Here is a 26,200-nt window from a genome sequence, read left to right on the forward strand (position 1 = left end):
ATTTCCAATTTTTCTCTTGCAGATTCAACTTTCACGTATCAAACCACCCTGGGTGGTTAAAGGTCAGCCCGCTTACCAGATATGCCCCCGAATTGTCCCCGTCACAGAGTCTTCCTGCAGGGGCTGGACAGGGGCCAGGACCCTCGCAGACATTAAAGCCCGTGCTCTGCAGGTCCGAGGGGCGAGAGGCCACCACTGCCGAGAGGCGGCCACCACTGCCATCGGAGGGGGGGGTGGCCCGGGTGGAGGTGGCGGCGGGCCCACCGACGAGGGAGGTGGCAGAGACAGCGGTGGTGATGGTGGTGAGACCTGTGGCCACCCTGAGCCTGGGGGAGGCCCGAGCCCCCCTGGAGAGTGTGCGCCAGATCTACAGCGAACACAACTACTGCCGCCTTGTCCTCTGAGCGGGGCATGCACTCAGGCCCGAGCTGCCGTCTCCAGAGCCGAGGAGGAGGGCCAGGCTCCTCTCCGAACAGAGGAGAGCTGTGTGCTGCAGAGGGGTCCTGAGGGCCTGGCGAGCGGGTTGGAAGAGGTCTCCCAGCTCCCCATTGCTCCGACCGGGGACCAGCCATGCCAGGCTTTGCCCCTAATGTCCTCGAAAACCTCAGCCCCTGAGCGAGGAGCTGAGCAGCCGCCGTTGAGTTTAGATGTGAGAACTGAGTGTGGGTCTGGTGACACTCCTTGGGGAAAGGATGATGATCAAGAACCTCCTGATTCCCCGGAGAGAAGTCTTGCTCCACCTGCCGAGGGGGGCGTGATGTTAGAGGAAGCGGGCCCTGCTCTGGACGAGAGCTGTCTCCCTGTGGGGAAGGAGTCTGAGACCTCCACTTCCGCCTCTGGGGCGTCATTGGCTGGTTGCCTGCAGGACAGACAAGTTGATGACGAGTTAGGACTTGGTGACTCATGCCCACCCACGAGGGAAAGTGCTACTAGACGAGAAAACTTGAAACCTGAGGATCTCTTCTCCGCTGGTGCTGCTCCTTGGATGCCGGGCCTGTCAGGCGACAGGGCGGTGGGACAGCCTCCACCCCCCTGTGGAGAAAACCTCTCATCTGTGGTGCCTCTGGTCATAGAAGAGCAGGACAAGGCCGAGCCCCTCGCTCCTGCGCTGCCTTCGGGGCTGGCGACCCAGAAGGCTGCCGCTGTCCTTGACGGGTTTCCTCGGCTCTGGACAGTGCAGTCCATGGATGGTGCTGACGGCGCTGGCAGTGAGGACAAGCAGGCGGGAGTCGAAAGGCTTAAGATCAGCCTTTCCCAGAACCCCGAAGCACTGAGTCCTCATGGCGAGTCGACAGACACAGCCTCCGACTGTGACGGGCACCTCTCCGAGGACAGCAGTGACTCCAACCCTAGTGGATCCCCGGGGGCAAAGGGCTCCCCGGTGGCAGACGAGGGTGAGAATCAGGATTGGGACCGATCTGACTCACTGGCTAAGGTGAAAAGTGATCCAGGTCTGGTTTCCCGGACTGATGGGCTGGCTGCTCCTCAGAGCTGGGTGTCGCGTATATGTGCCATGCCTCCCAGGATCCCCGACTCCCTGCTCTTAGCCAGCACTGAGGACCAGCTGAGGCCCGTTTCCCGGGGCAGGCCGGGGTCCTCAGTGGAGGCCTCTAGTCCACTCGTGATGCAGTTGCTGCAGGGCAGCCTGCCCTTAGAGAAGGTTCTTCCTCCAGTCCATGCTGGCAGCAGTCCTGAATCCCCACAACTCAAACTCAGAAAAGAGCAGGGCTCCCTGGAATTGGGGTCTTTGCGGGATCCCAAGGAAACTAGCTGTGAAGTTGACAGGAGTGGCCCCGGTTCTCTCAGAGCTCCGCAGGCGCCTCTTGTACCTGAGAGCTGCGAAGCGGGTGCCGAGCTCGCTGAGCCAGAGGCCACCCGGGCTCCGCCAGCGCCCCAGATGCCTCCTAAGACAGTCCCAAATTTAGGCGCCCCGTACACAGTGACACATCCAGCAACCGCCTCAGGGAGACTTGCAGTGGATTCCAAAGAGCAGTTCCCTTCCTTTAGTTCAGAAGATCAGGAGGACGCTCGGGACCCGGCCCAGTGCAGTGTTCCGAATGCCGCCCCAAGCAAAAGTCCAGGCTCTCTTACTACCTCGACAGCTCCTCGTCTCTCATCTCCACATGTCATGTCAGATCCTGGTCAGACAGCTGGGCCCCTGCGTGAGCACAGCAGTGCTGGAGGCCAAGGGAAGAAGCTCTTCGGCTCTCGGAGCGTGTCTGCAGCCCTTCAGTGTCCCCGGCCCCCGGAGCCTGCGCTGCTCCCCTCTGATGCCCCCGGCAGGAAGTTGGGGCCGAGCAAAAACCCTGCATCTGGTGGGGTACAGACTGCCAGGGAGGAGCGGGCGCCGAAGCCACCACCTGCCTCTGTTAACAGCATCAAAAGTGAGAAGACTTTCGTGGGGGGCCTCCTCAAGGCGAATGCAGAGAACAGAAACGCTGCTGGGCCTGGCCCCCGGGAGCTGCTAGATGACCTGCACGGGGTGCCCTTTGTCCTCGACCTCCCTTTCTGGAAATTACCCCGAGAGCCTGGGAAAGGGCTCAGCCAGCCCTTAGAGCCTTCCTCCATCCCCTCCCAGCTCAACATCAAGCAGGCGTTTTATGGGAAGCTTTCCAAATTCCAGCTCAGTTCCACCAGCTTTAATTACCCCTCCAGCTCTCCCACCTTTCCCAAAGGCCTTGCCGGGAGTGTGGTACAGCTGAGCCACAAAGCACACTTCGGGGCGAGCCACACTGCATCCCTTTCCCTGCAGATGTTCACCGACAGCAGCACAGTGGAGAGCATCTCCCTCCAGTGTGCCTGCAGTCTGAAAGCCATGATCATGTGCCAGGGCTGTGGTGCGTTCTGTCACGATGACTGTATTGGACCCTCAAAGCTCTGTGTATTGTGCCTTGTGGTGAGATAATAAATTATGGCCATGGGAAAAGTTGTATATTTAGTGTGTGTATTTTGATAATGATCACCCTTAAAGCTGTATACAAAATATCATTGATCTAAATGAGACCGTCTTTCTAGGCAAGAGCTCTCTTGCCGCACCTGAAAACTTAACAGTGCTCCAGCCCCTCTGTCACTTACCAAACCCCCTGGTCTCGCTGGATGGGCTGCCCATGGCCCTCCTGCTTGCCCAGCTCTCGCTCTCTCAGAGCCTGGTGTGATGAGGGAGCCCACCCGGACTCAGATGGACTTGACGCTGAAGCGAGACGGTTGTGTTCTCCCCCGAGGGCACAGACCTACCCGAACTGAGTAGACACGTTAGTCTTCCACTGCCCCCTCCCTGCCATCAGCTTCCCGCTTCTCTGGCGATCTGGCGGTTGGGGAAGAAGCCAGCACAGGGTTCCACCTCCCAGCAGAGCCCACAGGGCTGAAGCGCTCGCTGACCTCAGGGTCACAGTTTGGTCACTGGCCAGTTCACGGAACCAGTCTGACGTTTGGTTCTGTTGCTGCAGCAAATTCGGAGCTTAACAGTTTCAGTACAATCCATTGGCCGACAGGAGCTTTTGGGACCTTGAATAGACCTGCTAACCCGTCTCCAGGGAATGCCATTTGCAGACCACGAGTCAGCTACCCAAACGGCAGGTGGATTCTGCTCGACACCCTTCCCGTCACTTTGGACTCTCATCAGAGTGGGCATCTCCATACGCCTGTGTATGTGAAAGTCATTTTACATTTCAGAACAGTGTGTGTTTCTTATTTTTATATTTTTAACTCTTTATCCTTGGATGTATAAAGTGAACTTTTGGGCTTCTGTAAGTATGCTCTATGCACCTCTAATGTTTTATCATGTATTTATATGTTGTACACAGTACTGGCCAATTCTGTAAATGGATGTATTGTACAGAGAACACGACCGTCTCCCTCCGTTTACGTCTTCCGCGTCATTGAATTAAAGTCGTGTGATTAACTTCTCTTCCCCTGTGTCAGAGCCGCTGCGTGCTGGGCTACCTGACATGCGCGTGGGGTAACTGGTCATCTTCTAAGTCGGCCCGTTGCCCTGTCGCAGCCTGCAGTGCCACAGTCACTCGCTCATGACCTACCAAGCAAATGCATCTCGCTCCTCTGTGTCTTCTCCAGCCTTCATTGGCTGCTCACGCCATGTGTGACATCACCACCACCAGTGTCAGTGCTTCTGGATTCAAGGGTACATGCCCTGGGCTGTTCCCCGAGGCGGTGCTCCAGGGCCACCACTGTCAGTAGTACCCAGGACCTGGCTGTCTTGGGACCCACTGGGCTGTTCCCATGCCAGCAAGTTGGGGAAGAAACAGCCACGCCCACTTCCTGCCTTATCTCTTGTACCTCAACTGTGGCAGTGTTGCGAGGTCTCGTTTAAACCAAGGCTCCCTTGAGTGCAGCAGTCTGAAGTATCAAGCTGGTAAGGCCTATGCCAGTTTCTCTGCATCTGAAAGGTTCACCCCCACCTCACCCCTTCCTCTCATCCATTGTGGCATCTTTGTCACATGAAACCTGAGGGGGAAATTGGCACTGATATGGTGGTGATTTAAATGCAGTGTTGGCCAAGTCCAAGATGGCACCTTCCAGAGTTCTTGACCAAAGACAGGGAGCAGAGGGTCCCCTTTTCCTTGGGCCATGCTAGGTACAGTTGGAAACTGGTCTCGTCCATCGGCCTGCCAGGGAAAGCGTTGCTCCTGTATGTCTCTGTGGTATTGGAAATAAACCTGTACAACCTGCCTTGGGTCTCGGTCATCCTTGTGGCCCCCGTGCTGGGTGGGAAGAACGTCAGGTTGGAGAGGCGTGACCGCTGCCGGAGCCCATATCAGGCGGTGCCTGGCTTCCTGCTCGTCGTGCTCTGCCTCTCCAAGGTCAGTCCTGAAGGCCGCCTGGGTGTCTGCAGGCTGCTTGCCTTGGCAGACCTTTGCCAGCACGGGGCCTGGCAACAGCGGAAGCCACGAGGGTGCTGTCATGCCATGCTGTGTCCACGGGACACTTGGTTGGTGGTTCCTGAAGCTCTGGGGTGGTGGGGAGGAAAGCCACAAACATGCACACCTCGGTGCTGAGGACGGCATGCCCAGGGGGACAGCCACTCACGGACAGGCCTAGTGTAGGAGTGAAGTGCAAGACGACTCAGGTAAGCAAGCTTGCTGGGCTGCCATCTGACAGAGGGGCCTTGGGGAAGTTCCCTCGGCTCTGGGAGCCCCCGCCTGGTGACGGTCCCGTGTCCCAACCGCAGGAAACGCAGTCTTGTCTGTTTAGGGAGGAGAGCAGTGGTGTCGGCTGTTCCCTCTGCAAGTGGAGAGCGGCCCAGTGAGTACAGCACTACTTTCCCACCTGAGAGGCCCCTGGCTACAAAGTTCCCACCTAAACGAAGTGGTTTGTGTCTGGCCTGTCGGAAGTGCTCGTGTTGCAGACAGGACAGGCCCATGGTTCTGATTTGGGTATAGAGCTCTGGGCTTTGGAGGGAAGATGTGGGCTCCCAGAGGATATGACTCTTGCTCTCACTTCAACGGTGTGGGTATAGTCCTGGGTGGAGAGGAAGTGTACAATAGGGAAGAGGGTTTTCCATGACCCGAAGGATTAGAGTTGATTATGAATATCACTAGCCAGCTACTGTCAGATTTCTGTCCAGCCAGCTTTTCAGGAAATCAGACCTTGCCTGGGAGAGGGGCTGTCTGTCTGTGTAGAGGATCCCCAAGAATGGTGCCTTGTCATCACTTTCATCTCTGCATCAGTTTGAAAGCCTGCAGAGACTGAAGAGCAAAAAGCTTAAGGAAGAGAGTAACAAAAAGAGCCTTTTTGGGGATAAGGCTTTGTAGCAAAGTTCATACTAAAAATCAAGGTGGGAAGAGGTAACTTTGCAGGATTTTTGGGTTTCCTGTAACTACTACGCTTCCCTTGTTTCTAAGCCACAACTAGAGGCGGTCTGCTCGGTGCTCAGGAGAGACCCTGAAGGCTCATGGGGGTCTCTAGGGTGCCGGGATTAAAACTGGGTTGCAGTGTGCAAAGCCAGAGCCTTCGCTCCTGTGCTCTGGCCCTTTCCTGAAAGAGTTGCATGCACCCTGTGACACAAGCGGTTGGTCTAGTTTGGGTCTGCCTGAGCTCACTGTTCCTCAGGGTGCTGCCCTCTGACACTGTCCTGTCCGCTGCTCACAACAGTGGCCTGGAGTCCCATCGCAGGAGCCGGACAGGGCTGAAGCTGCTTCTCGCTGTCCTCTACCAGCTTCTCCAGCCCCGGTGCTCGTGGAGCGGCGGCACGGCATGTCAAGGTGAGCGTTTTCCAGGGTGACCCTTGGGTCTGCGTGTGTGGGGGCTAGGTTATTCAGGTGTCGTTACTTTCATGGCCGTGGTGGTATGGACAAGACAGGTGCTTCTGTGGACTGCTGAGGGTTGGTGGCCCTTGGTCCCACAGGTGTCGCGTGGAGGGAGTGCTCGTGGGTCAGTGCTTTCGGACCATCGGCCTGGCCTGTACAATTAGGCACTGGACTACTACATAGGAACTTGATGAAAAGACTCTTCTGCCTTACAAAGCAGTACTTCTAAGACACCTGCCGCGCCCTGTGTCTGGTATCCGTACGCATATAGACAGTTTCAACTCCGGTTTATGCTTGGAACTTAAATACTTGTGAAAGAGTGGCCCCTTAGTTTCCCCCACGAGCAGTAACGGCCCACAAGGAGGGCTTCGTCTTCCCCCGCGGGCAGGCAGGTGCCGCCGTGCTAGCGTCCTGCTCTCAAAGGCGGACTCTGCGGGAGCTGGCATTTCCGTGGCCAGCTAGAGCTGGAAGGAAAGAGGGGCTGGGCTCCGGCGGGGCTGCTGCTGAGACGACAGAGTGGCGAGCAGGCCGTTGGTTTGTTATTCAGTGTTTATTAAGTAGATTCAGTCTTATATATGATATACAGATTCAAAAGAAAAAGGATTCCACATACTTATGAAATCAGTGCATTTAGCAAGTAATACCATGGAGATAAACAGCTCGATCAACAGCTCATTGGTCTTTTGTTAAGTGAGGGGGAGAGGGAGTTGGCCTGTGCTAGTCATTCCACAAACAAAACAGAATTTAGTTGCATCACATAGAGAAGACACATTCTAAGAATTAAAATATTAAGCCACATTTACTGGAAAAACTCACTATATAGAACACAAATTTTTATAGAGCGTTGAGGAGGAAGTCCTCGCCTGCTTAGAAGAGCCACGTGAAGTTGCATAGGTGCATGTCTGTAAAACTACCCTTTAGAGGTGAAGCCATTGATTCGGTAATAAAGATTCACCTTTGAAAGTGGGTGCCATCCCCTGTTTGCTGTAAGTGCCATATGCTCACCGTCTGCAGCCCTCTACCCCACCCCAGGAGCCGTGCCCTCTGCACTGCCCAGTCTCGGCTCTCGGGACACCGGCACTCTCCGTGTCCCCGAATCATGGGTGGGTCTGACCCCTGAAGGTCTTGGGGGTCATCTCATCCTCCCCATTGCCGGGCTGCGGGGAGGTCTGCCCCCTCGCCATCCCTCAGCTCTGCAGCCAAGTCGGCATCGACCGCTTGTGTCCGTGCCGGTGGCCGGCTCCTCTGGGGACCGCAGCTGTGCGGAGCTTACAAGAGTGTTCGGCAAATCTGAATTCTCTGTGGTGAGGGTTATTTTGTTTTTGTTTTTTGTTTTGTTTTGTTTTTTAGGTGGAAACATAGGTAAAAAGTGAGAGGTTTTTGTTTTGTGGCTTTGCTAAGCAGAGGAGCTTAGTGAGGTGCGCCTTCCTCCTCGAGAGTCTTGCGGGACACACAGGGGACGGGGGCATCTGTACATGTAAACAGTACACTTTCACTGAGTCCAAAATTAGGAGCAAAAATACAAAGGTTCACATTGGTCTTAGGTAGATACAGGTGGAAAAGGGTTGAGCTGTTTAGCTCAGAAACAACAAAAACAAAGTCTCTAAAGCACCACTAAATTATATAAAAATCAGACCATGGACGGATTGAAACCGGTATTCTGATGAAATACTTTACTATCTTGTAAAAAGTTTTACAAAAAATTACAAATTAAAAGTATCAACCCTCTGAGTTCAAAGCAGCATTTTGAGAATGAACTGGTAGTTAATCCCATGGCGGCCCCTGGAGTGGCCCTGGGGAATAGGGTGGCCTGGGCTCCACCTGTTTGCAAGTCCCGGTCACCCGTCCTGATCCCTGCCTGCCTGCCTGCCCTCAACACTGTCCGTGGGTATAAATGGTCCCTTTGTAGGCGTGGTGATGGATTTGAGAAGACCCACACAGAGACTTAGATCCCTCTCTAAGTTGGCTCAGCCCCCTGCCAAGTACTCAGTCTCTAACTTAGGGTCCTGGACGCTTATGCCCCAAGGGCCTCCGTGCACAGTTGGCCGAGGGAGAGAGGCTCCGGAGATGGCCGGGCTGGGGGGTGGGGAGGCGATTAGGGGAGGGAAGCCGGGTTCAGCAGAACAGATCGTGGGTGCTACTCTCCGGGTCAGGATGTGCGAGAAGGGTGCAAGCTGCATGTTTTCAAGCAAAAGCAAAACAGAACAAGTTCCCTGACTGAACTAGCTAATGGGGGGGGGGGGGGTGTCCTGTTTCCACACAGTAATGTGCTCCTGATTCTGCCCTTCGCAGAGCTGCACTGGGTAGCGGGAAAGGAGCCCCACCGCAAGAGGGGGGCGTCAGCGTGCCTGAATCGGCTGTCCCGGAGGGGCGGCTGGGAGCCCCAAAGAATGTCAGCACTCTGTCTTTCCTTTCTCTTGGAAACACACTGATGCGACTACACCGAGCGCAGCGCCGACGGGGGCCTTTTAGGACGGCTTGAACTCAGGTAAAAAAAAAAACACAAAAAATCGACTTCAAACGGTAGCGCAAGACTGATCTTTAGATCCAATCCCTCGTGGGGTGGTGGCGGTGGCGGGAGCCCCTTCCCCAGTCTTCCTGACTCCTGTCTGCTAAGAAACATGAACTGCTTGGGCCTGGCGTGGGTCCAGCCTCCGGGAGGGAGAAAAATGACATGTTGAGCAATTGAGATCAAGACGACTAAGGCGGCGATTGTCTCTGCCAGTTTTTAAAACATTAAGATTTTCACAAATTGCCTGGGGTAACATTTTGCAAAAGATCGACTGATCGCTTTGTAGTATTGTTCACACACAAAAATAAATATTTACACAAATTCAAACATCCGGGATCAGTGCTGAGCAGGTGAGGGCTGGGCGAGAGCATGGCTGGGCGTGGCAGAGCCTTGGGCGCTGGGGTTTGTGCTGTGCGAGGGGGAAGGGGGTCCTGGCCCTGCTGGAGGCCTGCGGGGTGGGGGCCGGTGGAAGGCAAGAGGCGGTGTGGCTGGGTGGGGTGTCAGAGGCCACTGGAGAGGAGAGAAGGCCACCCCAGACTCCGCCCGGAAGCGAGCACTGGGCAGGCATCCTCCCTTGCCCTTCTGGCTCTGGAGCCCCCAGCTCCACCGGGGATCAGAGGCGGTGTGGGGCGGCCGTACGAGGGCCCCCCTCCGGTGGGTGGCAGAAGAGACAGAGAGGAGCTGGGTGGGGGGCGGGGTTGCCTGCTCTGGGGCTGACTGGCTCTCAGTGGCTGGCCTGGGGTCCACGTGGCCCTGGCTCCCCGGGGGGCCTCCTTGCACTGAGGGAGGAAAGGCAACAACAGGGCTTCTGCCTGCTCGGGGCAGGGGCGGGCGGCAGCGGTGCTGCCGCCATGGCTACGGAGTGTTCCATGGGGAGGCCCCGGGGGCCTCTGAGGTCTGGGCGAGTCCCTGGTTTTAGCAGCACTGGTAGGTATTGCACTGAGCAAGAGGAAGTGCCTGTCGGGGCGGAGGGGACCGAGCCAGCTCTTTCTTCCTGCCTGCCGCATTCACACTCCAGAGAGAAGGGTTTGTTCCAGGACTGGTCCCTCGGGGAGAAGGCCTGGCCCGAGGGCATCCCAAGTGGCTTCTCCACTCCTTTGGACGCCCTGTGGGCGGAGCACAGGGCCGGGGGGCTGCCATCCCCCTAGGCCTCACATCTTCCTTCCTATCCAGCGGCTGCCCAACAGCTGGGGGCTCGCAAAAGGTGCTGGAGGGCCTGGCCCGGACGGAGCACACCCCTCTGGCTCCCTGGGACAGGGGCTCCCTGCACTCTGTCCCAGGGAGTCACTGGGCGAGCTGGGGGCGGGCGGGGGGGGCACAGGTGGCTGTGGGGAGGGTCAGGGCCCCTCTCTCGACTAACCTCCCAGGCAGCCACCCAGAATAGGCTCGGGGCACCTCCTGGAAAAAGCCCACGCTGGAGTGTGAGGTAGAATACAGCTGACCGTGGGACTGGGGCATCTGGGGGGGCGGGGGGACCATTTCTGTTTCTCTGCTTTGCAGTGGGTGTGGGAGGGTCCTGCTGCTGGGTGGTGCTGGGCACTTGGAGGGGGCGCCGGCCAGCCTGGCATGTGCCCGCCCCGCCCGCCCCGAGGCCCCGCCAGTGTAGTGATATGGAATGTTAGGTCACAGGGACACATCCTTCTGATCAGACAGACACAGACTGGCAATCTGTACAAACACAAAAGAATCCATTTTCAGAAAAATAAATTACTAAAGGGCGAGGAAGAAAGGGTCCACTTTGTTTTTCTCAATAAATATGCGATTCTGCTCACCTAAGACTTGAAAGATAATTATCGGGGGGTGGGAGTCTAACATCGGGGTCCACGAAGATGATTCTACAGAGAGCTGTGGCCCCGGCGGCTGCTCGGGGGGGCACTCCAGCCCTTCCAAAGCTGCCCCATCCACCTCTTCCAAGCAGGATCGAAGCACCCGTGTGGCGAGATTAAAAAAAAAAAAAAAAAAGTGTCCTTGTGCCCAAAGTTTCAGGTGCTTGGAGTGTGGCGAGAAACAGCGTGTGGATCCCACCTCTTTCAGAAAACAATGTACCCACTGGCGAGGCAGGGACCGGGGCCAGGACAGCCTCCTTCCCGAGGGTCGTGCGCTCCAGGCGCCGGGGGGGTCAGTTCTGTTGTAAAATGAGGTTCTCCAGTTCGTCTGCGGAGCGCAGCAGGAAGGCGGCCGACTCTCGGTAGCCAGCGATGAGCTGCCGCACCGCGCTGATCTCCGTGGGGCTGAGCTGGGCGCTGGGCATCGTCCTGCTGGTGCTGTTGCCGGAGGGCGTGGGCGTGGGAGTGGTGGACGCCGTGGAGGCCCCGCCTTTCATGCTGAGGTCCGTGGGCCCTGGGGAGAGGGGAGGGGTGGCGTGAGCAGGCGTGGGCAGGTGTGTGCGGGGCGACACCTGGGGGCAGGGGATCAGCCCCGGCTCCAGCCTCTGGAGAATGGGCTCTGGGCAATGGTGCGACACCCAGTGTGTGGTGGGCAAGTACAGCCACGCGGTTCCCCACCCCCACAGCCCACTGCAGGGGGAGAGGGTTCAAGGTGTGGCTGTAGGCTCTGTTTCCCAAGGTTGGGGACACACTATGGGTGAGATGGAGGTTCTGGGACAATCGGGTGGCAGGGGAGCCTGGGGTACCTTTGGGGGTCCCGCTTTGGGTTGGTTTTTGGTTTTTTTGATAAGGTAAAAGATTCCCAAGGGGACGCTGGTCTATTGTTTGGTTTGGGGGCCACACCTGGTGGTGCCCAGGGCTTACTCTTGGCTCTGTACTTAGGGATCACTCATGTTGGGACTTGGGGGATTTACATGGGGTGCCAGGGATTGAACCCGGGTCTGCCACACGCAGGGCAAGCACCTTACCCGCTGTGGTGCCACTCTGGCCCCTGGTGGCTTTCTGATCTGGGAACCCGGGCCCAGAGGGATTCTTCAGCCCAGAATCACAAAATAGGGCCACGGGCCTGGCAGGGAACCGTGTGTGTGTGTGGGGGGGGGGGGAACCGTGTGTGTGGGAACCGTGTGTGTGTGTGTGTGTGTGTGTGTGGGAACCGTGTGTGTGTGGGGGGGGGGGAACCGTGTGTGGGAACCGTGTGTGTGTGTGTGTGTGCGCGTGCGATTGGGACAGTATGAGTGCCTGGCACCAAGGAACTGGCACTGTGGAAGCTTGACGTCTGCCAAAAGGAAGCCCGTTTGAGGGCCTGGGGGTCCCCACCAGGGTGGTGTCTGGATCTGGGGCAGACCCCTGTGACCCTGGGCTGGAGTACCATCCCTCTCACCAGAAGCAGCGGAGAGTCACCTGCCTGCATGGTGGGCGGGAGGGAGGGGCCGGGCCGTGTCCCCTGCAGACAGTACACGTGACGCGAGTGGACCCACTGTTCTTCCTCCACCCTCACATCCTGTCTGTCCCGTGCTGTAAGCGACCCTGTGAGTGGGTGGAGGGCAGGGCGGCCGCCAGAGGACAGGCCCTATGTGGCAGAGAGCAGGCCGCACGGGCGAGGGTGTACGGGGCTGTGTGCTCTGTCTCTGTGATCAACGGCCTCGGAGATACGGGCCACGCCAGCCGCCCCCCAGCCCCCCCCCAAGGAGGGCCTGGGTGCGGGGGTGATCTTTCGACTGGCACGGGCAGAGGGCAGGGCAGTGGCCCCACAGACGGGGGTGTGGCCCAACACAGGACCCCCAGCTCCCAGGGGCTCTGGCCTCCCTGCCCTGAACACCTCCAAACAGGAGGGTCCCGCTGAGCAGGGCGGGCGCGAGCGGCTGGCACTCGGGGCGCTGCCCAGGTGGAGAGGCGTTAGTGGGAGTGAGAAGGTGAGCCAGGTGGAAGTGGCGGATCCACGCAAGGCTTGTGCCAGGGGAATGGGGGGTGGGGGTCGTGCGGCAAGGGCTGAGGCCCCACCCCTGAGTCCCACTCGAGGCCAGCAGTGGGGCCTGGGGGGAGGGACACACGGCACCCAGCGGGCCTCCTGCTGCGTGTGTCTGTGTGGGGCCACACCCAGTGTGCTCAGAGGTCACGCCAGGTGGTGCTCGGGGCCAGACGGGGCGCGGGGATCGAGCCCCAGTCAGGAGCAGGCAAGGCCCTCCCCACTGCACCAGTCCCCCCGGCCCAAGCCTTCTGCACCTCCTGGCGGAAGGTCCCATCCCTGTGCCGGTCTCAGGCCCGGCCGCCCTGCCCTGCCCCTCCCGGACGGCGCCCACTCACCGTTACTGTGATTTCCTGTTTGGAGGGAGGCGGAGGGCTGCAGGTTGCTGCCCAGGGCCCCGTAGCCGCGGTAGCTGTAGTTGAGGCCGCCGTTGGCATACACGGGGTCCTGGGAATAGGCGGAGGCTGGCAGTGAGTAGGTGGAGTGGGTGACAGCCGCCGAGTCCCGGGCGTGCTGCTTGTCCAGGGCTATGGGCTCGTCCTGCAGCAGCGGGAGAAGGTGCTGGAAGCCCAGCCCAGCAGGCTGGACCCCCCCCACAGCCCCGCCCCGCCCCATCCCGGGGGCCCTTTCACCCAGAGGTACGGGGCATCCAGCTGCCCCATGGCAAAGGTGCCCCTCCAGGAACACGGGTACCACCTGGCTGCTGCCAGGTCCCTCCCACCCAGGCCGGGATCCCCCAGTGGTGGCCCCTGCACCAAGGACCAAGTAGGCGGGTGGCAGACGGTGCCCCAGTGCAGGGCCCCACCTGTGAGGACTGGTAGATCTCCAGGCGCATCCTTTTGGCCGCTTTCCGCGTCTCGCTCTCGCAGGCAGCCGCCAGGATGTTCTCTGCCATGGCCGAGGTCAGGTGGGGAGGCGTGGGTCTGGTCTGCAGGGAAGTGGGAGAGCTACGGTTGGGGCTCCGGCTCCGGGGCCACCTCCTGGGCCCGGCCCCCTCTGCGCCAGAGGCTCCCTCAGCCCTTCCCAGAGAAATGCAGCCAGGGCACACACTGCCAGCAACAGCCCGGCGGGCGTTCTTAACCCAGCGGGCTCTGATAGAGTCTGGAGTCGTTCCCAGCTCAGAGACCTTGCGGTGCTTTTGTGTTGGGGTCACGCCCGGCGGCGCTCGGGGCTTATTCCTCCCAGCTCCGTACTCAGGGACCACTCCCGGCAGGGCTGCAGGGATCGTGTGTCGGCTCCATCCCAGGCTGGCCGCATGCCGGGCAAGTGCTCTGCTCTGCCCACTGCACATCGATCGCCCTGGCCCAGACCTTTCCGTGTTGGCACATTTTCCCACAACCCCCACATTTAGTTTATGCATCACCCCCCGCCCCCTCCCCCATCTAAGATGCAGGACTCTCAGGGGCCAGGGAGACAGCTTGACGGGCTGCAGCACAAGTGTGGCCAGGGACTGCACTGTGCAGTCAGCAGCCAGGGGGGGTGTCGCAGCGGGGCGGGGTGGGGGGCTCACCATCTCCATGCCGTTCTTCTTCATGCGCCGGCAGGACTTGAGGTACGTGCGAATGCGCTTGCGGGCGCGCTCCTGGAACTCCGGGAACTGCCGGCTGCAGGACTCGATGATGGCCTGGATCTTCTCCTTGGGCTGCTTGGAGATGGGCACCATGCGGTCCAGGTTCTCGTCCACAAAGAGCCGCACAAACATCTGTGGGAGAAGGTGGCCGCTGGGACAGGCTGCTCACCGCGGCGCCCCCCACCGCCTTCCCCCGCGGGCACTCACGTTGAAGGCCTTGAGGCGCTCGGGATCCATGCCTTCCGAGTCGTTCATCTTGTCATTGTCCTCGTGGTCGTCATGGTCGTCGTCATCGTCGTCCGCAGGGGGAGCCCGGCCCACCGTCAGGTCCTCTGGACAGCCACTGACCTCCGTCTTGATGGAATCGTAGCTCCCCGAGCTATAGGGGGGGGACTGAGGGAGGGTAAAGAGGGTCATTAGGAGCCCCCCCTAGTGACTCCCTAAGGGGGTCTGGGGTGGGCAGCACACCAGCCACAAGACCCTGAGCAAGTGACCACACCCCAGCCCACAGGTGCCAGCTCAGCCCTGGACGCACCGCCAGACGCAGGGAGAGGTGGGTGCCGAGAGATGCACCCCACCCCGTGCCCCCCAGCCAGCCTCTGCGACTTGTGTTGGCAACCGGCACCGACTGGGATCCCCGCCCCCTCGGGGCTGCAGCCCAAGCTGACAACTGAGCTGTCCCGAGTAGCCTGGTGAGAACAGATGGGCTGGGGGGCGGGCGGCACGGGGGGTGGGGGGGGGGAGCCAGCCGAGGCGGTGGGCCCACGAGACAAAAGTGCATTCCAGGAGCCCGAGACATACTACAGTGGGGAAGACGCTGGCCTTGCATACTGCTGACCTGGTTCAATCGCCAGAACCCCGTACGGTCACCCATGCACTGCCAGGCGTAAGCCCGGAGTACCACTGGGTGTGCCCAAAAGCCAAAATAAAATAAAAGCATTCCAGAAGCTCCAGGGGGAAGCGGGAGGTGGGAGGAGTCGCTGTCTACCATCATGCCTCCCCCAAGAAACCAGGTGAGCCCAAAATGCTGCAGGTGCAGAAAGGGGGTGAGACCCAGGCCAGCCAGCCCCACACCCAGCTTGCACACGTGGACAGGGGACAGGGAGTTGGCCTCAGGGAGCAAAGAGCTGCTGCTAGGATCCCAAGTGTGGTCTGGGGGCTTGGCCCTGGGCTCAGCAAGGATCTACCCACCTCCAGATGGGTGGTGCAGCTTCACCTGGAGAGGCCTGGGGGCGCTGGGCACCTCACAGTCCCTCAGCCAAGTGGCTGCTTTCTTGAGGTCAAGGGAGACCAGAAAGGGGGTAACAAACTTGGTGGCACCTGGGCTCCTGGCTTATGGCACCCATGGCGGGGGCAAACACAGGAGCAGCTGGACAAGCCTCAGATCTCAGGGCAGAACACCCCGGGTGCGGGAGCAGGCACACCCCCACCTCCGGCAAACCCACTTTACAGACCGGAACCGGAGGACAAGAGGGAGAGGAGCGGGGAGGCAGGAGCAGGCTGTTCCTACCTCGGGGGTGGTCTTCACGCCGTACTTGACGCGGCTCCGCAGCCCGTCGGCGCAGCCGTCCGCGGGGTAGGAGGGGGTGCCGAGCGCCGACGGCGGGAGCTTGTCGCACAGGTTGATGGGCTGGTCCTCGGCGGCCGCCGTGAAGTCCATGGGGGCCACGGTGCCGTTGCCGTTCATCTCGGGGAAGGCGGGGTCGCCCTGCGTGCTGCTGGACGCCGAGGGGTTCAGGGTGGAGGACCCATTGCCGCTGCCGCTCTCCGAGGACGAGTCGTCTGCGGGCAGAGGCCTGGGGTGAGCCCCGAGCCCTGGAGGACCTCCCCTGCGCCGCCACCGGGACCCCGGCAGGCCCTCGTGCCACCCGGCCTGCGGGTCTGGGGGCTCCGGCGGCCGTCGAGCCCCGCGCTGCCGAGCGCGCCCCCTGCTGCCCAGTGCGGGGCAGCGTCCCGGGAACCCGGAAGGACCCGACTAACGGGGCCGACACCTGCGCGAGTCGGGGCGGGCCGCCCCCACCCCTGGCTCTGCACCTGGAGCGGACCGGGGAGGGGCGGCGGCGGCCGGCCCCCAGCCCCGGGCCAGGGGCGCGCAGGACCCCGCCCCCGCCCTCCCCGCAGATTACGAAGACTTAGTCCCGGGTGCCGGGGTGCAGGGCACGCGCGCCGCCAGCGCGTCCCTATGGCGACCGAGCGGCTCTCTGCCCCAGCCAATCACTGGCCTCCTGCCGGCCCGGGGGCGGGGCCGGGCTGCCCATCAAACAGCCGGGGCCCAAGGCAGAGGGGTGGGGAAGGGCCCCGTCCCGCGACGGCCCTCCCCCTCGGTTGCCGCCCTGTCCCGCTGGGCCCGGCTGCCCCTCCTCTTCCTCCTCGGGTAGGGGAGCGCCGGTCTCCGCTCCAAGCCGCCCCACAGAGGGCTCCCCAGCCCTTGCTCAGCCTACACCCCAGTTCCCTGGCCCGCCACCCTGCTGCTTCTGGACGCCCCGTCCATCCCCTCACCCCCCGCGTTTAGTTACCCGCTGTCTGGACTAAGCACCCACGGGCGCCCCGGGGGGGTGGGGCTATTACCAACGCACCCCAGGGAACTTGGGGAACGGGCCTCCAGCTGGCCAAACCACACCCATTTCCTCCACCCAAGGGCAGCTCCCCGCTGGGCAGGCACACCCTTATCCAGTCCACACTCCTTCTGGAACCTTCCTGTTCTCTGCCTAGTGCATCAGAGTCCAAACTCCTGCCTCACTGTGGTCTCGATCCCAAGACCTCTCTCTCCAAGCCGGGGCCCAAGCTCCCCCTTGCACCTCCCATCCATCTCGGGGCCTCTGGCTGGTGCCCAGGGTCAGGCCTGCTGGTTGTGATGTGGATTCAGGTGGGAGATTCCAGTCAACTAGCCAGGAGGCGCTCAGCACTGCCTCCCTGGACTCAGTGGACCCTGGCACAGCCTCCTACCCAGCCTGGCTCAGGTCCAGGGGCCGGGGGGGGGGGGGGCAAATAGGGCATGAGCTGCAGGACATGCATACAGAATGTATACATATGCATACATACATGCATACAGCCCCCACTCCACTGGGCAGCTCAGCCCAGGCATCAGGGCTTTCCCCCTGGCGGGACCCCTCTCCGCAGGGCCACACAGCGCCTCAAGCCTTTTCTTGCCTGGAAGGAGGCACCGCTGGATGAGTCCATGGCACCACGCCACACGGCCACACCACTGGCACTGTGCTAGGCCCCCGGGTGATACCCCAACCACCTACTTCCCTGGCCAAGTCTCCCTGGGGTGGGTGGGTATGGGGGGGCAGCCCCATGGCCTGTACGGACACTGGCACGCTGGAGGTTCCAGGACTGCTGAGTGAACACAGGTGGGCACCCCCGAGCACCACCTAGCTCAGCAGCAGCTGGACCCAAGCCTCCCCACCAGGGATATGGGCACTGGCTCCCATCCTGGAGGACAGTGGCTACCTGGGACACCTGAACCAGAAACCTGCCCCCCCCCCGGGCCATGCGATCAGTATTTTCAGAAGAAACTGGAGCTCTGCACCAGTCTGTCAATATCTCCATGTTAAAATACCCATGATAGGAGGGCTGGGGGGGCACACGGAGCGATAGGACAGCAGGGAAGGCATGTGCCTTGCACACAGCCGACCCAAGTTCAATCCACAGCATTCCATAGGGCTCCCCCGAGCACCACCAGCAGTAATTCTTGAGAGGAGAGCCAGAAGTAACCCCTGAGCATCACTGGGTGTGACCCAAAAAAAGTCAGAAAAAAAAATACCGGCAACAGGCTAATAATACCCTTTATGGTTTTGCTGTTATTTTTTAAAAGCCAAGTAGAGCAAATGTGCCCTGTCTATATGGGGACTATTACTCAGCCATGAAAAAAAGAAGGGGGGAAATGAAATTCAGACTCATGCAATGGCCTGGATGCTCTTGGAAAGTATTCTGTCAGATGGAATACATCAGACCCAACTGGATGAATGAACGAATCCACTTGGGTGCAGTTTCTAGGACAGGCAGACGCAGAAAGCCAGAAACCCAGCTGGGCTTCAGGGGTGGGGAAGGCCGAGATGGCAGGAGATGACCTTTCTGTCTCAAGACTCGGGCTGGAGTGACAGTACGGCAGGTAGGGTGCTTGCCTTGCACGTGGCTGGTCTGGGCTCGAACCCCAGCATCCCATGTGGTTCCCCGAGCCCAGCGGGAGTGATCCCTGAAGGCAGAGCCGGGTCTAAGTCCTGAGCATCACAGGTAAGGTACCAAAACAAACCCCAACAAAGGGCCCGGTCCAGCTCAGGGAGATGCAAACTCTGTGCAGTGGACCAAGGCCAAGTCCACGTTCAGGAATGCTAACAACCAGCTTTCACCGGGAGGAAACTCCTCCCTCTCCCCCCAGCCCCAGACCTCGAGCGGGGAGCCAGGGGAGAGCTTAGTGACAACACAACCTGGCCTGTGTGACACTGAGTTCCACCCCCCATGGCCAGAAAGTTCCCTGAGGGTAGCCTGGGAAGTTGGGGTAGGTGGTGGACACAGTAAACAAGGGCAGACGCCCTGAGCAAGGCCCCACACAACATCACCCGGGGGACCTGCAGCTCCCTCGCCCCATGGAGCTAACCACCACCCCACACAGCCCTCAGCCTAACTGGGGCCATGCGGAGCCTGTTTCCTTTCCAAGTCACATCTGACCTGGGCAGTGGTTGTGCAGGCACAGAGCAGAGGCCGGGAAGCAAGAAAGGCTGCTCCCTGCACCCCTGCGTCCCCCGGCAGGGGGCCCCTCCCAGCGAGGGGAGGAAGGAGAAGGCTGAGCACCCGGAGCTGGCGCTCCCACCTGCTCCAGTGCAAGAGACCCAGTAGTGGCGGGGCTCTGAAGAGCGCCCCAAGTTTCCCGACCCTGGGCCTACACTGTTCCCTCCCCCAGGAAGCCCTCTGGGACTACAGAACTCATCCCAGGGAGGAGAGCGCGCAGGGCTGTGCAGGGAGAGGGGGCGTGGGCAGGGGGGAGGGCCTGCCACGTCAGGCAGTGACCGACAAGGGCGCTCCTTCTGAATCCTGAGCCCCCTGCACACCCTGCACCCTGACCTGGTCCTGAGCACTGGGCCCCTGCTCACAACACAGTCTGTGGCTTGTGCCCACTCAACGTGGCCCAACCCTGGAAGTCAGGGGGGAGCAGGACTTTGAGTCCCACCCCCTCCAAAACCCCCCACCGAGTGCGCCAGGCCTGGCCAATGCGCAGCAGCCCTCACGGTGATCAGGCCAGGCACATGGGGCCCCTGCTGGTATGACAGGGAAGGTCTCTCCATCCTCAGAGCAGCGACAGATCCCCAGTCCAGCCGCGCCTGAAGCCAAAAAAGGCCCTACTTTCCCTTCCTTTTTTTTATTGGGGGGGAATGTCTTCCCAAGCAGTGCTAAGCCAGACGGCGGGGCCAGGGTGGGTCGGCTACCCAGCAGCACCCGGTGGTGCTCCTGGCCATGTCCAGGGAGCCCTGTGATGGCCAGGCCGGCCCTGGGGGCTGACAGGGGAGCACACGCCCGAGAGCCCAGCTACGCCCTGCCCCACACGGATCGCTTCCTTATTGCCAGCGCGAACCCAGATGGGCGGCGTTCCGGGTGCAGTTTGGTCTCCGGCTGAGCCAGGGTCCGCTCCCCAGACCCCTGGGCTGCAGGGGTGAAGTCCCAGCCGGGCTCCCTCCTCCTCGTGACCCCCAGGTGGGACGCCGCTGTCCTGCCCCACCACAGCGCCAGGCGTGGGCAGAGTCTTGGGTGCAATGGGACCCCCCCCCCCCACACACGCACCCATCACCCCAAGGAAGGGGCAGTGAGCTCGGGCTGGCTCCCAGTCCCCTCCCGACACCGCCCCCGCACCCCTCCAGAAGGCTCGGGTTGTGGGGAGACAGAGGCCCCTGCGGGAGGAGCCCCACGGGGCGACCTTGGGCACAGCCGCCTCCTGCTTCCTTATCTGCAGCCAGGGAGTTGTCCCTTGCTCCTGCCTCGAGGCCTCCGGCCCTTTATGGCTGGGGAGAGTGCACAGCAGGCCCCGCGCGGGCCCCGGGCTCCAGCCAAGGGGTGCTGTGGGCAGGCATTGCCCCACACCAGGAGCGACAACCCCTGGACCCCAAGGCCCTCAGCCCGTGACCACGTGGGCCACAGACTAACAAGGGGCACAAGTGCCCCTGGGAAAAGCCGGCCACGCACTGGGGCGCCTCCTGCCCCGGGCAGGACACAGGCGGAGCACCTGTGCCGGAACCCTGCGGGCAGGGAAGGCCGTGCCCGTGCCCGTGGGCCCTGACGCTGGGCCCTGACGCGGGCAACGCTCTGCTATTCAAATGGGGGAACCGGCCATGAATGGGGGAAATTGTTCCTCCCTCTGTCCCGTCTCCAGATGGAGACAAAAACCCCTTTTACCTCAGCAAACAATGCCCTTATGTGGGCGCCAGCGCCCTGCGGCCCACACAGGCCCAGCTCTGTGCGAGCAGGACTCTGGGGCGCGGGCCAGCGGCACCCTCGCCCGGTGGGTAACCCGCACCAACCCCTGGACTGGCCTGGGACCCCAGCACCACGGGCCAGACCTGGGGTCACGCCAGCCCAGGGCCAAGCCAAGGCCGAGGAAGCAGGCCTCCCTCCCCCATGGGTTTATGCAGGGGGGCGGGGGTCTCGGAAGGGCCAGCCTCCACCCCTCACCCCACCGTGTGGGCCTGCTCTGCTCTGGGGGGCACGGGCGTGCACCTTGCCAGGGACGGCCCCCGCCCGCTCTGACAAAGGCCAGTGGCAGGCTCTGTTTACATGAGGCATAGCTCCCTGGAGCGCCCGGCTCCTGGCGGGCCACCCTGCTCTTCCTCCCGGAAGGAAGGGGGACGACCCCGGGGTCAAACAGGGGGCACCGAGGGGTGGGACCCCACGGGCCTCGGTGGAGGGCACCCTGCCATATGCCCCATCTGGCCTTTGGGATTTGGCTGCGCTTCTGAGCACCCCCCAACCCCGGCACAACGCCACATTTTTTTTGGGGGGGGCCCACACCCAGCGGTGCCAGGGCTTACTCCCAGCTCTGTGCTCAGAGACCACTCCTGGTGGGCTTGGGGAAACACAGCGGGGTGCTGGGGATGAAACCCAGGTTGTCCACATGCAAGGCCAGGGCTCTGCCCACTGTACTCTCTTTCCGGCCCCCCAACTCCACTCCTGCCTTCCCCAGGCCATCGACCTGGGAGACCGATACCTTGATTCCAGGGCACCAGCCCCCCTGCCCCACCTTCTGCGGCCCGTTCCTTAGGCAGGGGCCCCCCGAGCCCTCAGATCTAGAGCGGCAGCGGCCAAGAGCAACAGGACCAAGGCCCCAGGCGGGAATGTCCCTTTCCCAGCTGCCAGAGTCATAAGCGTGAAGAGAAACAGGTGGGAGGGACCGAGACGGTCTATTTTATTTAGCCGATATGATCCAAAGCAGCGTCGCGTCCAGCGAGGCGCAGCTGGCGCTGGCTCTCCCGTGGCCCGGCACACGGCGGGAGCCCCGGGGGGCTGGCCCCTCAGCAGGGGACCCCGGCCAGGCCGGGACGAGCCATCACCAGTCCAGGATGCCTCATTTGTCCAGCCTGAGCACCAGACCCCCGCCCCCGTCCCGGGCTCCTTTTCTAGGTCTCCCTTTGCTCATCCGAGCTATGGGATAACCGCCCCCCACGTCCCCCCTGCAGCCCCCGCCCCCAGATGCATTCCAGCCACACGTGTCCAAGGGCTGCCCAGGGCCCAACTCTCTAGGCGATGAAAAGTCAACACCACCTCCAGGCGGAGACCCGGGGGTGGCGGGGGGAGAAGCCCGCCCCTGCCCCCAGCTCCTGAGTCACGTGCTCTGAGAGCAAACAGCCGTCCCGGGTGTCCGGCGTCCGTGTGGATGTGAATCATGGGCAGCGCCTGCCAGGCCCCGCGCCAGCCTCCCCGGAAGCCGGCCTGGGCCCGGCACACGCCCGTCCTTAGGTCAGAGCCGTGAGACCAACTGTGGCCCTGCTCACTTCCTGCTTCCTGGCCCTGCCGCCCCTGGACTGGCCCGGGATGGCCGAGCCTCTGATGCCCCCCCCCCACCGGCACAACAGGGAGGGACTCTGCAGGGGTGGGGTGACCTCAGCAGGTGACCTCCCCTGGGGGCTCCATAGGTCGGGAGAGCCTGACCCTGTCCATGCCACCCGCGGCCTGGCTGATGCCTGACATCTGCCACCGCAGGCTGCCAGGGGCTCCCAGGCAAGACCTGCTCCTGAGAAGGGGCGCGGGGGGCCAGGAGACCCTCCGGCCCCCAGGAGCACAGAGCCCGCGGAGGAGGGGAGGTGACCTGTGGTCAACCCAGACCCAGAGTTCAGGGATGGACAGGCTCGGGGGCAGCAGGCTCCCAGGGGAGGCACTGAGAGGGGGCTGCAACCCTCTGTCTGGGTGACTGGGGCCAGGAGCAGGTCGAGCCACAGCCTGCCGGGAGGCTGATCCACTCGTCCCCCCCAACAGCGCCAGCACGGGGCACGGGGTCCAGCAGACCCGGGGGGCAGGAGGCACGTGGAACACGGGCAAAGGCCAGTGGTGTGCGCACTGGAGGGCCAGCTGGACTGAGTGGCCAGAGGGGACCGAGACTGGACACAGGCCACACCCAGGGTTCAAAGTGGCGAGGAGGACCCCCCCCTTGTTCGGGGGAGACTACTGCTGACCCACCTGCAGCCCCTCAGCCTGAGGTGTGTCTGGCCGGCCGGCCCCAGCACTCACGGCACTGACCTGCGCTCACAAGACCCTTGGGACAGAGGCTGTGCCCAGGCCACGGCGTGGGGGAAGGACCCAGACCAGTGGGGGTCAGGGGGGCCGGCCTGCACCCACCCTGCCCGCCACCGGGCTCAGAAGGAACAGAGAGGTGAATGTGGCCCGCAGTCACCCCGGGGGCGGGAGGCCTGGCTCTCCTGGACCGGCTGTCCAGGGCAGGGAAGGTCAAGTCTCTCATCCCCTCGCCAGTGGCCTGGCCACAGACTCCTGCTGTCTCTCCTGGCGAGCCTGGGGTCCGAGGGAGCGCCGGGCATCGGGCCGGCTGCCATCCCGCACGGCCCCTCCAAAGGCCTCTGCCGCACCTGGGGACCCTCAGCCGCCGCCCTGCCACCTGCTCGGAGGCACCGGGCAAGAGCCAGGAAGGAAGGCGGCCCTCTGGCTCCACCCCACACCCCTTCCTCCCCCGCCCCTCCTCCGCAGCGGGTGGTCTCAGCGCCCCCTGCACAAGCCTGTGCCTCCTTCCCTAGTCCAGCAGGACAGATGACACCCAGAGAAAGGGGCTCTCCTACCCTGTTTGTTTTTGGGGGGGTCACACCCAGCAGTGCTCAGGGCATTTTTTTTTTATTGTTGTTGTTTTGCGTTTGGGCCACACCTGGCGATGCGCAGGGGTTGTTACTGGCTCTGCACCCAGGAATTACTCCTGGCGGTGCTTGGGGGACCATGTGGGATGGTCGAACCCAGGTTGGCTGCATGCAAGGCAAATGCCCTACCCGCTGTACCCACTCTGCAGCCCTGGGAGTTTTGGGGGTCATCGCTATAAGGAGCGGGTCAGCTGGGCCAGCTGGCCCTGGGGGGGTGCAGGTGGGCTGCAGCGCAGGATGGACTCAGGGATGGCCAATGCCTCAGCTTAGGGTCAGCGCAGCACCAGGGCCGTCCCTCGGGTACCAAGATGCCAGCAGCCTCCCCTGAAGGACCGAGGGGTTCTCCTTGCCACTCTGCGCCCTGCCCCCTGCCGTGTCCTCATCATCTCCCTTGGTCCCCTCTGGCCACTCGGCCTTGTGGGGTTTGGACCCCAACTCAAGGCATCTGGGATGCGTGGGGGTGCCGGCTCCCTCCGCCACCGCGGGAAGGCAGCACCAGGAGTGAGTGGGCGCAGAGCCCCACTGGAGAGCAGGGGTGCAGCCTGGTTCTTGATGGCCATGTCCAACTGTCCAGCCTGGTGACGGGGGAAGAGACCAGTCCCTGGGGGAAAGGCAGGGGTGCTCAGCCCATGCCCTAGGACTCGGGCTGGACACGAGTCCAGCGGGAGCCACTTGATGTGCTGAGGCACCGCAGCCCCTGCCCGGGACCCTCCCCCCAAGCCTGCAGGAGGCCGGAAGCAGGACCCTCGGCTGCGGCTGTCCGCTGGTGCTGGCTTCCTGTCTGCCGGGAGGTGAGTAATGTCCGCTCCCCACCCCCGAGGCATCCCTTTGGGAGGCCAGGCCTCACATTTTCCGTTCAGGAAGGGGCAGAGCAAGGGGCCCCGCAAGGCGCATTCAGGGGAACAGGAAGGAGTGGCTCCCGGCCTCGTCTGGTCCCACTGGTCGCGGCGGGGACCCCAGCGTATCCTGGCCCTGCTGACCACAGTGGGGACCCTGGCTAGGCCCCGTCCAGCTGACCGTGGTGGGGACCCGGCCTGGCCCGGTCCTTCTGACTGTGGGTAGTGGGGTCCCCAGCCTGGCCATGGACCAGCGCTGACAGGCCCGCAGGCTCAGATGCCCGCGCCCTTGCTGGCCTCCCCTTCACTCGCCAACACCCCTGCGCCCTGCTCTGTGCAGGGCTGTGCGGGCCGGGGAGGGGGGTGGTAATTCTGGCAAATTCACCCTGCATGACACTGGCCACGGTGTCCCCGCCGATTCTCTACATACAGCTTCTCCCGGCCTCCCCTCCCCCACCCCCGAAGGCCACGCCTGGGCTGAGGGCTCGTCCAGGCCCCAAGGATGAGCCCGGGGCGCTGCCTGGACCCGGAAGGGTGCCCAATGCCTCAGTTTAGGGGCGGCACAGCACCTTGGGTCCCAAGGGGGAGAGCCGCCTCTGCTTCCCCGGGCCAGTTCTGGGGAGCCCCCCCACGGCCCCAGAGAGGAAAGGGCACGAGCCCGGCGTCCTGGGCCCACCGCCAGGGAGATGTGGGAGGGGGCTCCCCGCCAGGAATGCAGGGCTGCCTTGGGGAGCAGGGGCCCGAGACCAGCTCCTGGGGGGCACGGCGGCCTGCCGAGAGCACGGCCTGCTCCCGGCACCTCTTCACTGACGTCTGTGCGGGGCCCTGCGAGCACATGCAGCCACTGTGGAGTCACGTTCGGTCCCTGGCGCCATATGCGATCCAGCCCTGCCAGGAGCAAACCCCGAGCGCCGCTGGGTGTGGCCCCAAGACAAAACTCGTGGGAGCAGAAAAGGGAGGCCCCCCCAGGCCCCAACCACCAGCCCACCATCAGCTGCCTCCCCGGGTGCGCCCCAGATGTGCGGCAGGGGTGAGCCCAGCCTGGGCAGGGCCTTGAAACTCCCATTCTGGGCCAGCTAGCGGGCTCAGGGAGGACTCCTCGCTCTGTGCTCAGGGCTCACTCCTGGAGGGGCTCTGGGGACCACGTGGGGTCCCGGGGGGTCAAGCCAGGCCCCTTGTGTGCAAGGAAAGTGGCTTCTCCAGCCCCTTAACCTGCTTGCTGGCCCAGACTGAGGGGTCCCCAGAAACAGAGGGCCCAACTGCCCCCCGCAAGATAGGCGGGCGGGGCCTGTGCCCCCTCCGGATGGGGGGGTGTCAGGCTCAGCTCTCAAGTGGAACACGTTTGTGCCCTTCTCACCAGGGCTGCAGCGCCCAGCAGGCTGCTCCCCGCCCCCACCCAGGCACAGACCCCCTGAGTTGGTGGGATGAGGCGGCTTCCGGAGAAGGCCACATGCCGGCCAGGGAGAGGGGGCCCTGGAAGGTGGGAATGGGGTGCAGAGCCGAGGGGAGCACCGCCCCGTCTACTCTCTGCCCGGTGGACGGGAGCGGGGTGGAGGCCGCGCTGGCCGCACCCACAGGGAGGGCAGCTGGGGCAGGGCCAGGACTCGGCCCGGCCTGGGGCTTCGGCCGAAGCCCGTGGGGCACGAGCTGCTCTGCCCAGGCCTGACAGAGATGCCAACGGTTCTAGGCCCCGGCAGGGAAGCAGAGACCAGGCCGGCCAGCTGGACCTTCTCGACGCCCCCCACCCCCGGCACCGGGTCAGCCGTGCACTCGGGCCTCTGGGTCAGTGGCTGAGCGGACGGCCTCGTGGCCAACACCATCCC

At 62.4% G+C, this 26,200-nt stretch overlaps 2 protein-coding genes across 6 annotated transcripts in view; one reads left to right on the forward strand and one right to left on the reverse strand.

Moving 5' to 3' along the window:
* Positions 1-3,864, forward strand: part of ASXL1 (ASXL transcriptional regulator 1) — a 63,285-nt gene extending 59,421 nt beyond the window's left edge. The window contains exon 12 of the mRNA XM_055138317.1: positions 23-3,864. Coding sequence (XP_054994292.1) covers positions 23-2,905 — 2,883 coding nt within the window. The 3' untranslated portion in view covers positions 2,906-3,864. The remainder of the gene's footprint in view (positions 1-22) is intronic.
* A 2,930-nt stretch (positions 3,865-6,794) lies between these two features.
* Positions 6,795-26,200, reverse strand: part of NOL4L (nucleolar protein 4 like) — a 130,481-nt gene continuing 111,075 nt past the window's right edge. For all 5 annotated transcript variants that reach the window (XM_004612578.3, XM_055138286.1, XM_055138289.1 and 2 more), the window contains 6 exons: positions 15,708-15,979; positions 14,405-14,590; positions 14,138-14,329; positions 13,433-13,555; positions 12,966-13,167; positions 6,795-11,115 (listed from right to left, as the gene is read on the reverse strand). In XM_004612578.3, the coding sequence (XP_004612635.3) occupies positions 10,895-11,115; positions 12,966-13,167; positions 13,433-13,555; positions 14,138-14,329; positions 14,405-14,590; positions 15,708-15,979 (1,196 nt within the window). In that variant the 3' untranslated portion in view covers positions 6,795-10,894. The remainder of the gene's footprint in view (positions 11,116-12,965; positions 13,168-13,432; positions 13,556-14,137; positions 14,330-14,404; positions 14,591-15,707; positions 15,980-26,200) is intronic.

This window comes from Sorex araneus, chromosome 5 (assembly GCF_027595985.1).
Source record: "Sorex araneus isolate mSorAra2 chromosome 5, mSorAra2.pri, whole genome shotgun sequence".
Classification (NCBI taxonomy): domain Eukaryota; kingdom Metazoa; phylum Chordata; class Mammalia; order Eulipotyphla; family Soricidae; genus Sorex; species Sorex araneus.